Source organism: Siniperca chuatsi, linkage group LG7, assembly GCF_020085105.1.
Source record: "Siniperca chuatsi isolate FFG_IHB_CAS linkage group LG7, ASM2008510v1, whole genome shotgun sequence".
NCBI classification, from domain to species: domain Eukaryota; kingdom Metazoa; phylum Chordata; class Actinopteri; order Centrarchiformes; family Sinipercidae; genus Siniperca; species Siniperca chuatsi.
Window position 1 is genome coordinate 1,786,546 of NC_058048.1, and position 12,790 is coordinate 1,799,335.

Genomic DNA, 12,790 nt, shown 5'->3' on the forward strand with positions numbered 1-12,790 from the left:
TGAGGTTGAAAAAATTAGGTTGAAAATCAGCAAAGTGTTCCTTTAAGCCATGATGGGAGCAGAGTGTACAATATATGTGTTTTTCTTTCAGGCCAAGCTGCGTCTGGAGATGGAGATGGAGCGTTTGCGTCAAACCCATTCCAAGGAGATCGAGAGCAAAGACGATGAGGTGGAGGAGATCAGACAGTCCTGCAACAAGAAGGTAAGGAGGTTCATTACACATACATCCACGCATTTCACCACTGCCCCCCAGAGTCTGAGCTGTTTCTCCTGTCAAAACTACACACAAAACTTTACAAGTTTATAATCCTATTGGCATCAGAATCAGAAATACTTTATTGATCTCTGAGGGGAAACTCTTTTGTTACAGCAGCTTGCCTTTACGTCAGTGCACACAGGAATAGAAGTACTACCAAAAAATATAATACACTATATTACAGGTCAGAAAATAAATTAAGTACCAAGTGGGTATAAGAATAAAATAAAATAAGTGTGAAGTACCAAGTGGGTTTACCGGTTGATGATAATAATACGGTATAAGGTAATAGTGCATGAACTGTCAAGTGTAGCTTATTTATGGTTATAATGAGACGGAGGATATTGCACAGCAGTAATAGAGGGATGAGTAATATCAATATCAATAAATAGGGAATTTTAAACTAAAATATTGCACAGGAGTATTACACAGAATATTGCACAATTATGTCAAGTATTGCAGAGATGTAATGATCAATGTTCAGTTTAATGACTTAGGGTCATACAGACTACCCTTAGAGGGAGTAGTTAAAGAGATTGATGGCCACAGGCAGGCGCCCTGTGGTACTTTTTCGGGGGATGAGTCTTCCGCTGAAGGTACTCCTTTTGCACGTCATGGAGTGGGTGGGAGACACTGTCCAAGATGGCATTGAGCTGCAGATGGTTCTGCTCACACCATGAGACAAAGTTCCCCACCACAGCCTTGTACTCAGACTCGTCACCACCGCTGATTCATCCCACCACAGCAGTCATCAGAAAACTTCTGACGGTGGCAGGACTCTGTGTGGTAGCTGAAGTCCGTGGTGATGTTGGTGAAAAGGAAGGGAGAGAGGACAGTCCCCTGAGGGGCCCCAGTGTTGCTGACCACGCTGTCCGACACACAGTGCTGCAGGTGCACGTGCTGTGGTCTGCCAGTCAGGTAGTCCAAAATCCAGGACACAAGGGGGGCTTCCACCTGCTGCCAGCTTTTCACCCAGCAGGGCTGGCCGGATGGTGTTGAAAGCACTGGAGAAGTCAAAAAACATGATCCTCACCGTGCTTGCCGGCTTGTCCAGGTGGGTGTGGATGCGGTTCAGCAGGAAGATGATGGCATCCTCAACTCCCAGCCGGGGCTGGTAGGCGAACTGAAGGGGGTCTAGGAGGGGTCTGACCATGGGCCGCAGCTTTTCCAGCACCAGTCTCTCCAGGGTCTTCATTATGTGGGAGGTCAGTGCCACCGGTCTGTAGTCCTTGGAGCCACTGGGACGTGGCGTCTTCGGCACAGGAACAAGGCAAGATGTCTTCCACAGAACAGGGACCCTTTGAAGACTCAGGCTCAGGTTGAAGACATGTTGAAGGACTCCACATAGCTGGGGGGCACAGGCTTTTAGCACCCCGGGGCTAACTCCACCAGGGCCTGCAGCCTTGTTTGAGTGGAGTTTCATCAGCTGTCACCTGGTCAGTAGTCAGGCACACAGCAGAGGTTACAGTCAGGGGAGGGCGGGAGTCATTAGTAGTGTGAAGAGGGCCGTTAGCCTGATAGCCAGTTGAGGGGGGAGTAGGACTCTCCCAGGAAGATGGGGGAGGGGGGAGCAGTGGACACGGAGGAGTCTTAGGGCCGACAGCAGCTGAGTTAGAGGGGGGATGAGCAGGAGCCTGTGTATCGAGTCTGTTAAAGAACAAATTAAGAGGGGGGGGGGCTGTATGTGTCCTTAACGTTAGCATACAGCAGGTCCAGTGTCCTCTCCTCTCTAGTAGGACAATTCACATACTGGGTGAATCGTAGAAAAGGTTTCAGTCGTAGTCATCTGGACACTGTTTTCAGAATCAAGACGTTTCGGCTCCCATCTGAAAGTCATTCTCAATTGTGAAAAAATGGAACGGGAACTCAGAAATGTAAGCTACTCTGTGTTACATAAGCCCTGCCCTCAGGAAGGAGTCTACCTGAGTATCTATCTGTTGATTAGCTAGTTTCACCTGGAACTGACCTAATTGTTTCCATGATGGCCCAGTAATCAGTAATCAGGCCTATTGTTTTCTGGCTGCACCTCCCTCATCACGTACCTGATTAACATATGATTGGCGTGACCAAGGTGCTAATACACTGTGGTAAACTTTGGGCAGATTGAATCTCAGACCACCATTTCTGTTCAAAGAGGGGTTTTCTTTTTTCACAAAAATGGCTTGCATGACACCCCGTTCAAACCAACTCTTAACTACTTAGAATCTTCACCTCGCTGTCTTCAAATGTGTGGTTTGTAGCTTTTAGATGCAAATGCACGGTGCTCTGCAATCCTGAGTTAGCGTGTCGTCTGTGCTGATAGTCTTTTGTGAAGTGGCTGTTTAGTCTCACCTATGTACCGTTCTTTGCAGTTTTCCTCACTGCCTTGAATTGAGTAAACTACATTGCTCTGTTTTTGTGTGGGCATCTTGTCCTTAGGGTGAACGAGTTTCTGTCTTAAAGTGTTGCCTGGTTTAAAGAAAACAGGAACATCGTGCTGTCTAAAGATCCTTTGTAGTTTTTCAGACAGTCCAGATACATAAGGAATGGAGACACCGTTCCTTCTTGGTTCTGTTCCCCTTTTGTCCTGTTTTTTGGCTGTTTTAACTTTGTTGATAGCTCAAGTAGGATAACCACAGGCTGAGAGTGCACTCTGGACATGCCTTTCCTCTTTCTTCTTACCCTCTGAGCCAGTGGGCACTTCTTGGGCTCTATGTTGTAATGTCCGGATTACACCCAGCTTGATCATACTGGGTGAAATTAGTCAGTGTTGTTGAACACTGACATGGTTGAAGTCATCCAAGATTAATATGAGTGCACTCGGGCGTTGAGTCTGGAGTTGTGCTATGGCGGTGTGAATGGCGTTGTACGCCGATGCCGGTTAGCAGAGGGGGGGATGTAAACAGCCACAACAATGGCATGTGAGAATTCACGTGGCAGGTAATATGGCCAGAGTCCCACAGCTAACAGTTCAATGTATGGGCTACAGATACTCTGCTTGATAGTAGCGTGACCAGGGTTACACCATCTGTTGTTGAGCAGCACAGCAAGCATGCCGCCTTTCCACTTACCGCTCCCGGTGTGATCCCTGTCGGCCCGAACAGTCTGAAAGCCGTCGACGCAAACGTTATGGTCCGGGATATCCTGGTGTAGCCATGTCTCTGAGAAGCACATCAAACTACAGTCACGGAACTCTGTCTGACTCTGGGCTAACGCCGTTAGCTCGTCCATTTTATTCGCCAGTTATCTTACGTTGCCCATGACAAGAGAAGGCAGACACGGCTTAAATCTCTTGTTCTTAAGTCTCTTTTGTCTGCACCCCTCTCTCTTCCCTCGCCGCTTCGTTCCACCTCTGCATCCTCGGTGTGTCCTCCTCCAGATCTCAGTGGGGACATCGGTTGTCCTGGGCGCCATGCCACTCGGCTTCAGCGCGATCAGCTGTTCCCTGGTGTAAACAATGCGGCCAAACAGCTGATCTGCAGTGGTGCCCTGACCGAGTAGCGGGAGAAGAAGTTCCACGGCGAAAAAAAGTACTAAAACACTTTCTACTCTCATTTTCGTAAAGAGCGTAGTTTAAATTATACTTACACACAAGTTACTCAAGTTTGGAAGAAAAAGGAAAGCTAAAAGTTGGAAAAAGTAAGACAAAGAGACGGAGCTACGGCAACAGGCAGCATGCAGGCTGGCGCATGCGCACTAACATGCACTACACTACACGCACTAGCATGAAACCTGCTTAACACTCATGTTTCAAAGGAGATAAAAACCTTTAAGTTGACTTTTAAAGACCCTATGGCCTTTCGTCTGGCATTATTTTGGCCACGCTAGCGGCATGGTTCAAGGAATGGCAAGGTCAGCTGGTCAGTCCACCACTTTGGTCCAGACTGAAATATCTCCACATCTGTTACATTGATTTCCATGAAATGTGGTACAGACATTCTTGGTCCCCAGAGGATGAATCCTACTGACTTTGATGATCCCCTGACTTTTTCTCTAGCGCCAAGAGCAAGTCAATGTATTCAGTTATTCTGTGAAATATATTAACTACTGTTATAACTACTACAATTATCTACTAGATAGATTGGCACAATCAAACAGCTGTACACGCTAAACTAAGATGACGACCATGGTAAAAAATGCTAAATAGCCTTTAGGGGCACTAACAGGACTTTTGAGGGCTTGAGACTTGTTAGATATACATTTAGAAGTCTATACTGTATGTTGGTTATTGTCATAGGTCAGCAGCCATATGTGCACTAATTTACTGTATGTACTCCTGTGTGATCAGATAGAACTGTGAATTTACTCATTTCTATGAGTATGTTTTTGTGTGTGTATCTAGTTGAAGCAAATGGAAGTCCAGCTTGAAGAAGAGTACGATGAGAAGCAGAAGGTGCTGAAAGAGAAGAGAGAGCTGGAGTCAAAGCTTCTGTCAGCACAGGACAAGGTAACTACACTGTACACAGTACACACCTGTTGAAACTAGAACAGGATCTTAGATAGAATATGTAAAAAACACCTTGGTGTGATTTCCTGCAGCATCCCTCTAGATGGTGAAATCTGAGGTAAAGTCAGTCACTCCAGATTAAACGTTTCAACTTTAACAAGAAATTCATGTGAAATAATAAATCAGGAGACATTTATCTTCCTACAGGACTTGATCTGTGCATCTGTAAATTTCTTCAGTGCATTCACAGCACATCAAATGCCCACTTGCTATGTGCAGAGTTGGCTAGTAACAGAATGTTAGTAATGGTAAATGGTCTAAAGATAGAGCACTACTGCTGTTGGGGTGTGTGGGTGGAGATGTGGGCATTTTATATAATTGAAGTGAGTCATTTATACTGACTGAATAAAATATTTATCTGACTTTGCCGACTGCATCTGAGACGAAAAGAGAGCCACCAGTATTGATTAAGTTCAGACTGATGTCCAACCTTGACATCCAGGGAATAGAGGCGTAAAGTGGCCTGCTGCAACCAATCCAGTCAAAATAAATTAATATAAAATATAGGTGTCCTCTGTGACCACAGAGACTTGATTATTTGGACCCAGTGTGTGCACTTCCCCAGTGGGGTTTCTTGTACTGACATAACCCAACATGAAGGTCTTTTTAAATCCCAAGACTTAATCAACAGAATTCCTTTTCTGTTTTCTTAAGTGCACAATCTGTGATCAGAAAAGGTCAACCCACCCCTAAAATTCACAACATAATTTTTTCTAAAGCTGAAACGATTCATCACTTAGTTGATCGACAGACAAGTCATTTTTTTAAAGCAACTATGCCAAAAATTCAGTTTCAGTTGAGTCAAGAGTCAAGATGATTTTGTCGAACTATGATATTAGTGTTTTCTAAATATGTAGAGTTAGGGGAATCCTCCAGATAATTTCATTTCCAAATAAATTCATAGACTCAATCTTATTCAACCAGACAGTCATCTAATCTTCCCAAACAACTTTAACATTGGGAATAGTGTTTTATATAAATTTGGGTAGAGGTAATAAATAAGCCATTTTTAATACACACACTAACATGAGACAACCCTGAAATCAATTCAGTTCAATATGTTTTACTGGCATGAGTGTAACAACGACAATATTGCCAAAGCATCAAGTAATAATGAGATTAAAAGAAAAAGAAAAAAGTTTTAGTTTTTCATAAAATCAGGAAATTAATGGAAAAAACAAAAACACCAAACAAAAAAAACCCAATGAACACTTGCTCTGTGTGTATTTGCGAAAAACTGTGGAAGTGTGTTTTGATGTTGTTAGTGAGTGAGTGTGTGTGTGTGAATGTGGTGATGTTGGTGGTGGTGTTATAGGCCTACCAACCAGGTTGACTGATATAAGTTATTAATGTTTTCTGATGCTGTTAAAAGTTTGTTTATATCAATAATATTAACACAGCAATAAAACAGAACTGTATTTTTAATAATGATTAGTTGACAGAAATACAAAATAGTGATTTTACATGTACTGTATACTGTATTTCCATCTACAAGCCAAACTCTTAAATTGTGTGTAAATGCAACTCAAATTTATATGGTACACAATTCAGGGATTGGTCCTTTAAATGGTAGAATGGATTGATTCCATGTCTAATCCCTGATGTATCAGTTGAATCACCACACCTCACTGTACCTGTTTCCCAGGAGAGAGGTGGTGACATAGAGACTGAGAAGCGTTTGAGGAAGGACCTGAAGCGAACCAAGGCTCTGCTGGCTGATGCCCAGATCATGTTAGACCACATAAAGAACAACGCACCCAGCAAGAGGGAGATCGCCCAGCTCAAGAACCAGGTACAGCCATGAAAACACCACTGTTTGTATACTTACTGCACCACCTACAGAGAGAAGGTACAATTTAAAGTCTGATACAGATACAATTGGACAGTTTTAGTGTTGTGGAAGGCCAGGCTAGAGATATCCCAAACCAAACAAATCTCTATACTGGACGCAGATGGAATGGAAAATGAACAATAAATGAATTCACACTTTAGTCGGAGGTCTGTACAAGTCATGCACAGGAATGTATTTTCAGGAGGGGGGCTCCCAAGGATACGTGCATGTGCACAACAGCTAATGTGCACATGCATATTATATTTTTGTCATATGGGCTGATTGCTACTTACTTAGTGGTGTTTTACTCAACAAAAATGATGCATCATGTTTAAAAGTCTAGCACGGTCACCTCACAGCAAGAGGGTTTCGGTTCAAACCCAACGGCCGGCGGGGGCCTTACTGTGTGGCATTTGCATGTTTTCTCCCGGTACTCCGACTTCCTAACTTTAACTTCCTAACTTTAAGTTTTATCGAAGAGGAAAGTCTTAAGCCTACTCTTAAATGTGGAGATGGTGTCTGCCTCCTGAACCCAAACTGGGATCTGATTCTACAGGAGAGGAGCTACAACGAGACGCAAAACAACTACAAAGAGAGGCAAAATGACTACAAAGAGACATAAAACAACTACAAAGAGATGCAAAGAGTCTCATTGTGTCTCATGTCTTAGTCTTGCTCTTATGTAGGAGGAGTGGTGGTCCTTTTACATGTCTGTGCCCAGCTCTCAAAGCACTTTACAGTACATGTCAACAATCACCCATTCGCACACACATTTATACATTGTTGGTAGAGGCTGAAAGCGAAGCAATTACTTCTCACAACCCCTCATCACAGATTACAGATGTCTCTTAACTGTGACAAGTTTAACCAAAGAGTGATGTTCCCTTCTCAGATTGTTTAATTTGAAAAGGTTTAGAGTCCCACAGTATAAAAAAAAAAAATCCAAAGAAAAAGTTAATTTCTTTAGGCAGTAATGTTTTTCCTTCTTATTTCCTATCTTGTTAATCATTTTGTGACCCCTCAGATTTATCTATCTCTGACCCTTTGGGGGTTCCTGATTCCCAGGTTATGGAATTCATGTGTCACGATCAGGAAAAATTAAATACAACCGCAGAGAGTTGTGGATTATAAAGCAATGTCACAGATATCTTTTTGGTGTATAGCAGGGGTTTTGAAAGTCTGACAATGTGCCCCAACCCCCCTAGACAAAATTCAGAATCAGAAATACTTTATTGATCCCCGTAGGGAAACTCTTTGTTACAGCAGCTCGCCTTTACGTCAGTGCACACAGGAGAAAGTACTAGCAAACAATATAATACACTATAAAACAGGTCAGAAAATAAATTAAGTATCAGGTCGGTATAAGTATAAGATAAACTAAGTGTCGAGTACCAAGTGGGTTTACCGGTTGATGATGATAGTACAGTATAATAATACAATGTAACAAAATATGTAATAAGTAATAAGCAGAGGTGCATGTACTGTCGAGAGTAATAGAGGTATATAATATCAATAACAATAAATAAGAAAAACTAACATAGAAAACTAATATTGCACGGGAGTATTACACAGAATATTGCACAATTATTCAATTATGGCAGAGATGTAATGATCATTGTCCAGTTTAGTGACCTAGGGTCATACAGTCCCTTAGAGGGAGGAGTTAAAGAGTTTGATGGCCACAGGCAGGAATGACTTCCTGTGGCGCTCTGTGGTGCTTTTTGGGGGGATGAGTCTTCCGCTGAAGGTGCTCCTTTGTTTGACCAGCACGTCATGGAGCGGGTGGGAGACACTGTCCAAGATGGCATGTAGTTTGGCCAGCATCCTCCTCTCTGACACCACAGACAGAGAGTCCAGCTCCACCCCCACAATGTCACTGGCCTTACGGATCAGTTTGTTGAGTCTGTTAGCGTCCACTACCCTCAGCCTGCTGCCCTCAGCCTGCTGCCCCAGCATGTAACAGCACACAGGATAGCACTGGCCACCACAGACTCATAAAACATCCTCAGCATTGTCCGGCAGATGTTGAAGGACCTCAGCCTCCTCAGGAAATAGAGGCGGCTCTGGCCCTTCCTGTAAACAGCTTGAGTGTTCTTGGTCCAGTCCAGTTTGTTATCCAAGTGTACTCCAAGGTACTTGTAGTCCTCCACAATGTCCACACTGACCCCCTGGATGGAAACCGGGTCACTGGTGCCTTGGCCCTCCATAGATCCACAATCAGCTCCTTAGACTTTGTCGCATTGAGCTGCAGATGGTTCTGCTCACACCATGAGACAACGCTCCCCACCACAGCCCTGTACTCCGTCTCATCACCACCGCTGATACATCCCACCACAGCAGAGTCATCAGAAAACTTCTGAAGGTGGCAGGACTCTGTGTGGTAGCTGAAGTCCGTGGTGTAGATGGTGCAGAGGAAGGGAGAGGGGACAGTCCCAACTGCAACTAAGACAACTGCAAACCACCAAAACTCAACAATTTTAAATTTTTTTGTTTTTTCATTATATATGCACAGGTTTTCAAAACAGGGCAAATATCTGTATATGAATAGATAAAGGAGTGTCAGTGTTTCAGCAATATAAGATCCATTTGGATGAGACATTCTGAGCCTTTGCAATGTCAAAAATGAATTGCTATTGATAGTGCAACATGAAAAAAGTTAATATTAATGGATTTTGAACTCCTGTTATTCTTTGTCTTACTTCAATTTGGGGGCTAATCATGCAAGTGTTGGAACTACAGTTCCCATAATGTGGGGATAAGTAAGTAAAATTTACATTAAGTAAAATGTTGCCATGGTGTCAGTTAGTTACTTGTGGGCTACACCTTGAGTCCCATTTTACTAGCCTATATTAGCTTACATTTTGACAAATTGGCACTATTATAAGTATGCAGAATTAGCTATTAGCCATTCCTGTTTGCAACATACCCATGGATGTATAGACAACTATCACTGACTTACTTAGATACTAAAAAAAAAAAAACATGATGGCAAGTTCTAAAGTTGTAAGGCGTGTCTTTATTCTATGATTTTTAAGGATTTATGGACATTTAATTGCGATGGACATTGAAAGAATGATGTGATTGGGAAGTGTAAGTCATAAAAATGTGTGTATTATATCAGTGTGTTCAGATTTATGTTATGACTCCAAGGAGTAGTACACATTTTGATGCAAAGGCAGCTCGTGCCTCTCATCTCTCCCAAGGGGGGCCTCATAGTTTGAAAACCTCTGGTTTAGACAACAGAATTACTGTATTTTCTCTGAAAAATGCAAAGAACCACTGTTGCATCACTGCAACATGCAACACTATGGACTGGGACCAGAATCAATTGATAGTATGGTACAGTGACTGTGCATATAATTGACTAATCTGAAAAGTACGTTTGGTATTAAGTTACTCTGAGGTTACTAAACTGATTTTCCTCAATTTTTGTGTCCGTTCCAGCTGGAGGAGTCTGAGTTCACCTGCGCGGCTGCAGTTAAAGCTCGTAAGTCCATGGAGGTTGAGATTGAAGACCTACATGTTCAGATGGAGGACATCTCCAAAACAAAACAGGCGGTCAGTACAGCTCTCTGGATCCTCATCTCAGCCTTTAAAAGCAGCATTTCTCCTGTTTCTTGGAGTGATACAACCACAAGTGGCAGTTTTGAATTTGGGTTTACTGCATATCCTTGTTGAATAGAAGGAAAAAGCTAAAGCTGTCACAACATTTGGAAATGATCATCAGTGGTGATCACGTAGGTTGTTTGTGAGGCTTTTATAAGGCTGCACCATCTGTGGTGGTAGCAGGGCGGCAGTAGATCTGTCAGATCATTGCCTTTAGCCAGAGATAGGGGGTTAGAGGACACACCTGTTCCCTCAGAGCTCATCCTCCGTCCCCCTATTACTCCCTCTGTTCTTCATTTTTTGCTTCTTTTACCATATTTTTCCAACATTTTCCCTGCAAAAACACACATTTCTCTTTATTCTGTCTATACTTCTTTACATCTTTGTTTTTTACTTATTTTTTTCTTTACTTCCAATTTCAGCCTCTCCTTATCGTTTTTGACCTTTATATTTTTCTGTCCTTTTGGCATGACTTTTCTTACCTCATCCCTGTTCCCATGGCAATCTGTTTCCACGTCAGTCAAACTGCCTTGTTTCCTTATTCGCTTCCACATTTCTCCTGCTGTTCATTTGCCCACAATCTTACTCTTTGTATCAGTGAGGTTTAATCTCCTTCTGCTTTCTCTCCCACCCTTTTAAAGCAAAATTACTGACTGTTGAAACTGGTTTTAACACATTGCTGAACCTAATTTAAATAAGACATGGCACCTTGAAAAGTTTGACTGCATATTTTAGAAAGGTGAATATTATGACCACAGTGAAGTAAAGGGTAAAGATAAGACTTTTGCGTTCCCTCAACTTCAATTGTTTTTCCTTTTTCTTTTTCCCTCTAAACAGAAAGAGGCAGCAAATACATATGCACACTTACTGAACATGTTACTGTCAGCTCTTCCAAATACATTGCTGTTTTTTTAAAATTAACTGGAGAAGAATTAACTGCTCTTGGGAGTTTCAAGGTTCAAGGTACATTTATTTGTCATTCAACAACACAGGGCTGCACAATGAAATGAAAGTTGTAGCCCCCTTCACGCAACACACACAGAACATATATACAAATGTTAAAATTTATAAAAGAATAAAAACAATATATACACTTACTTATATACATATATTATACATAGTAGTGGTATGGTAGTGTGCACCAGAATAATTATGGACTTTTTTGGTGCTCAACTACATTTATAATCAATGAATACGTTTCAAATGAAATTTTAAATGTATTAATTACATTTACATTTAAATGATGCATTAAAAAACTCAAGCATAAGAGAAAATAATAAAGACTGTTACATTTGCCAATTATTATCTAGCTGGCAAATATTTTTTCGATTGATAATACTGTTTTCTTATTCTATCTTTCAATAATGAAAAAATACATTTTAAAATGTAATATCAAACTTTATTTCTATGTATTAAATTTTACTTTGACATTCCATTGACTTTTGTGTCTGCCTATCATATTTCTTTTCTCATCTTCTACACTTGTCAAGCTTTTAAATCTGGCATGGCACATATGCAATTCATGTGTGTGTGTAATGATGCAACAAAAAAAACATTACAAGAAAACATACAAAATCCTATTAAGATGTTTACTATAAAAAATACTACATACTGAATTACTTGGACGGGCAACATGAAACAATTTTTCAGCTGAAGGAGTGAGTGTTGGAGGGAAATATTAGTTTGTCTGAAAGGCTGATGGATCTTATTAAACTTATGTTGTACTCTAATGAGGTTCAAGATATCAGTAGCTGAGATGGTTAGTAGAGGCACACCACAGCTCATCATTTTTAATCATTTCAGTGTTACTCACCAAAACGCATTGTGTGCATCCTTGAGGTCTGATAAACGTGTCGAGTACATTTCCTTCCTCATAAACATTTGAAAAGCGGATTTTTAAATGATTTCTAACCCAGAATTGTTTACATTAATGTTTACTAGCTAGCAATCTCCTTCTTCCCTGCCTTTGTTGGCACATTGCAGCATATCTTGGGTGGAATAGTGTGAAACCATTGGCAGGACTGTGTATCGCGTTCCCACCGTACATGTACGCGTGGGTGCGTACATGTACGGTCGTCAAAAAACAGCTCCATAGCGCTACTAGAGGTCAGCTTTTGGCCCTGTATTCTTTAACTCAGAGGGTGTTAGGGCCCGTATTTCACTAGCCATGGATGACTTCATCTCAGCTATCATTTTGGTTGTGTATCAGGTTGTTTGGAGAGGTTTAGAGAAGTATTCCAGTATTCCACTACAGAAGACCTTGGAAAGCAAATGCAGCCCAACCAATGTTGTTGGTCCGTTTAGTAGAAGGTGGAAAAGGAATATTGTAGAGATAAGATGAATGTGTCACCAGCTGTTTGTTTTGAAATTATGTCTTTGACGATGACTTCTGCAGCACACATCCAGCCTGCTGGGAAAGTAAAAGGCTGCGAGAAGTGATGACATAAATGGTTATTGCATAAATGGAAGGGGTTTTTTTACGCAGCCACAGTCACATCATACTTCGCAATTCAACAAAGATTAAATCATTCAAATAACATTCCATTCAGATGGTGTACAGTTTTTGCCATTCTCCTGTCGTTCTATCACCGTAATTGCAGTGTTTTGAGAA

At 41.6% G+C, this 12,790-nt stretch overlaps 1 protein-coding gene across 12 annotated transcripts in view; it reads left to right on the forward strand.

The window, feature by feature from the left end:
* Positions 1–12,790, forward strand: part of myo18ab (myosin XVIIIAb) — a 245,579-nt gene that overhangs the window by 192,269 nt on the left and 40,520 nt on the right. For all 12 annotated transcript variants that reach the window (XM_044202307.1, XM_044202313.1, XM_044202303.1 and 9 more), the window contains 4 exons: positions 92–202; positions 4,578–4,682; positions 6,388–6,534; positions 10,018–10,131. In XM_044202307.1, the coding sequence (XP_044058242.1) occupies positions 92–202; positions 4,578–4,682; positions 6,388–6,534; positions 10,018–10,131 (477 nt within the window). The remainder of the gene's footprint in view (positions 1–91; positions 203–4,577; positions 4,683–6,387; positions 6,535–10,017; positions 10,132–12,790) is intronic.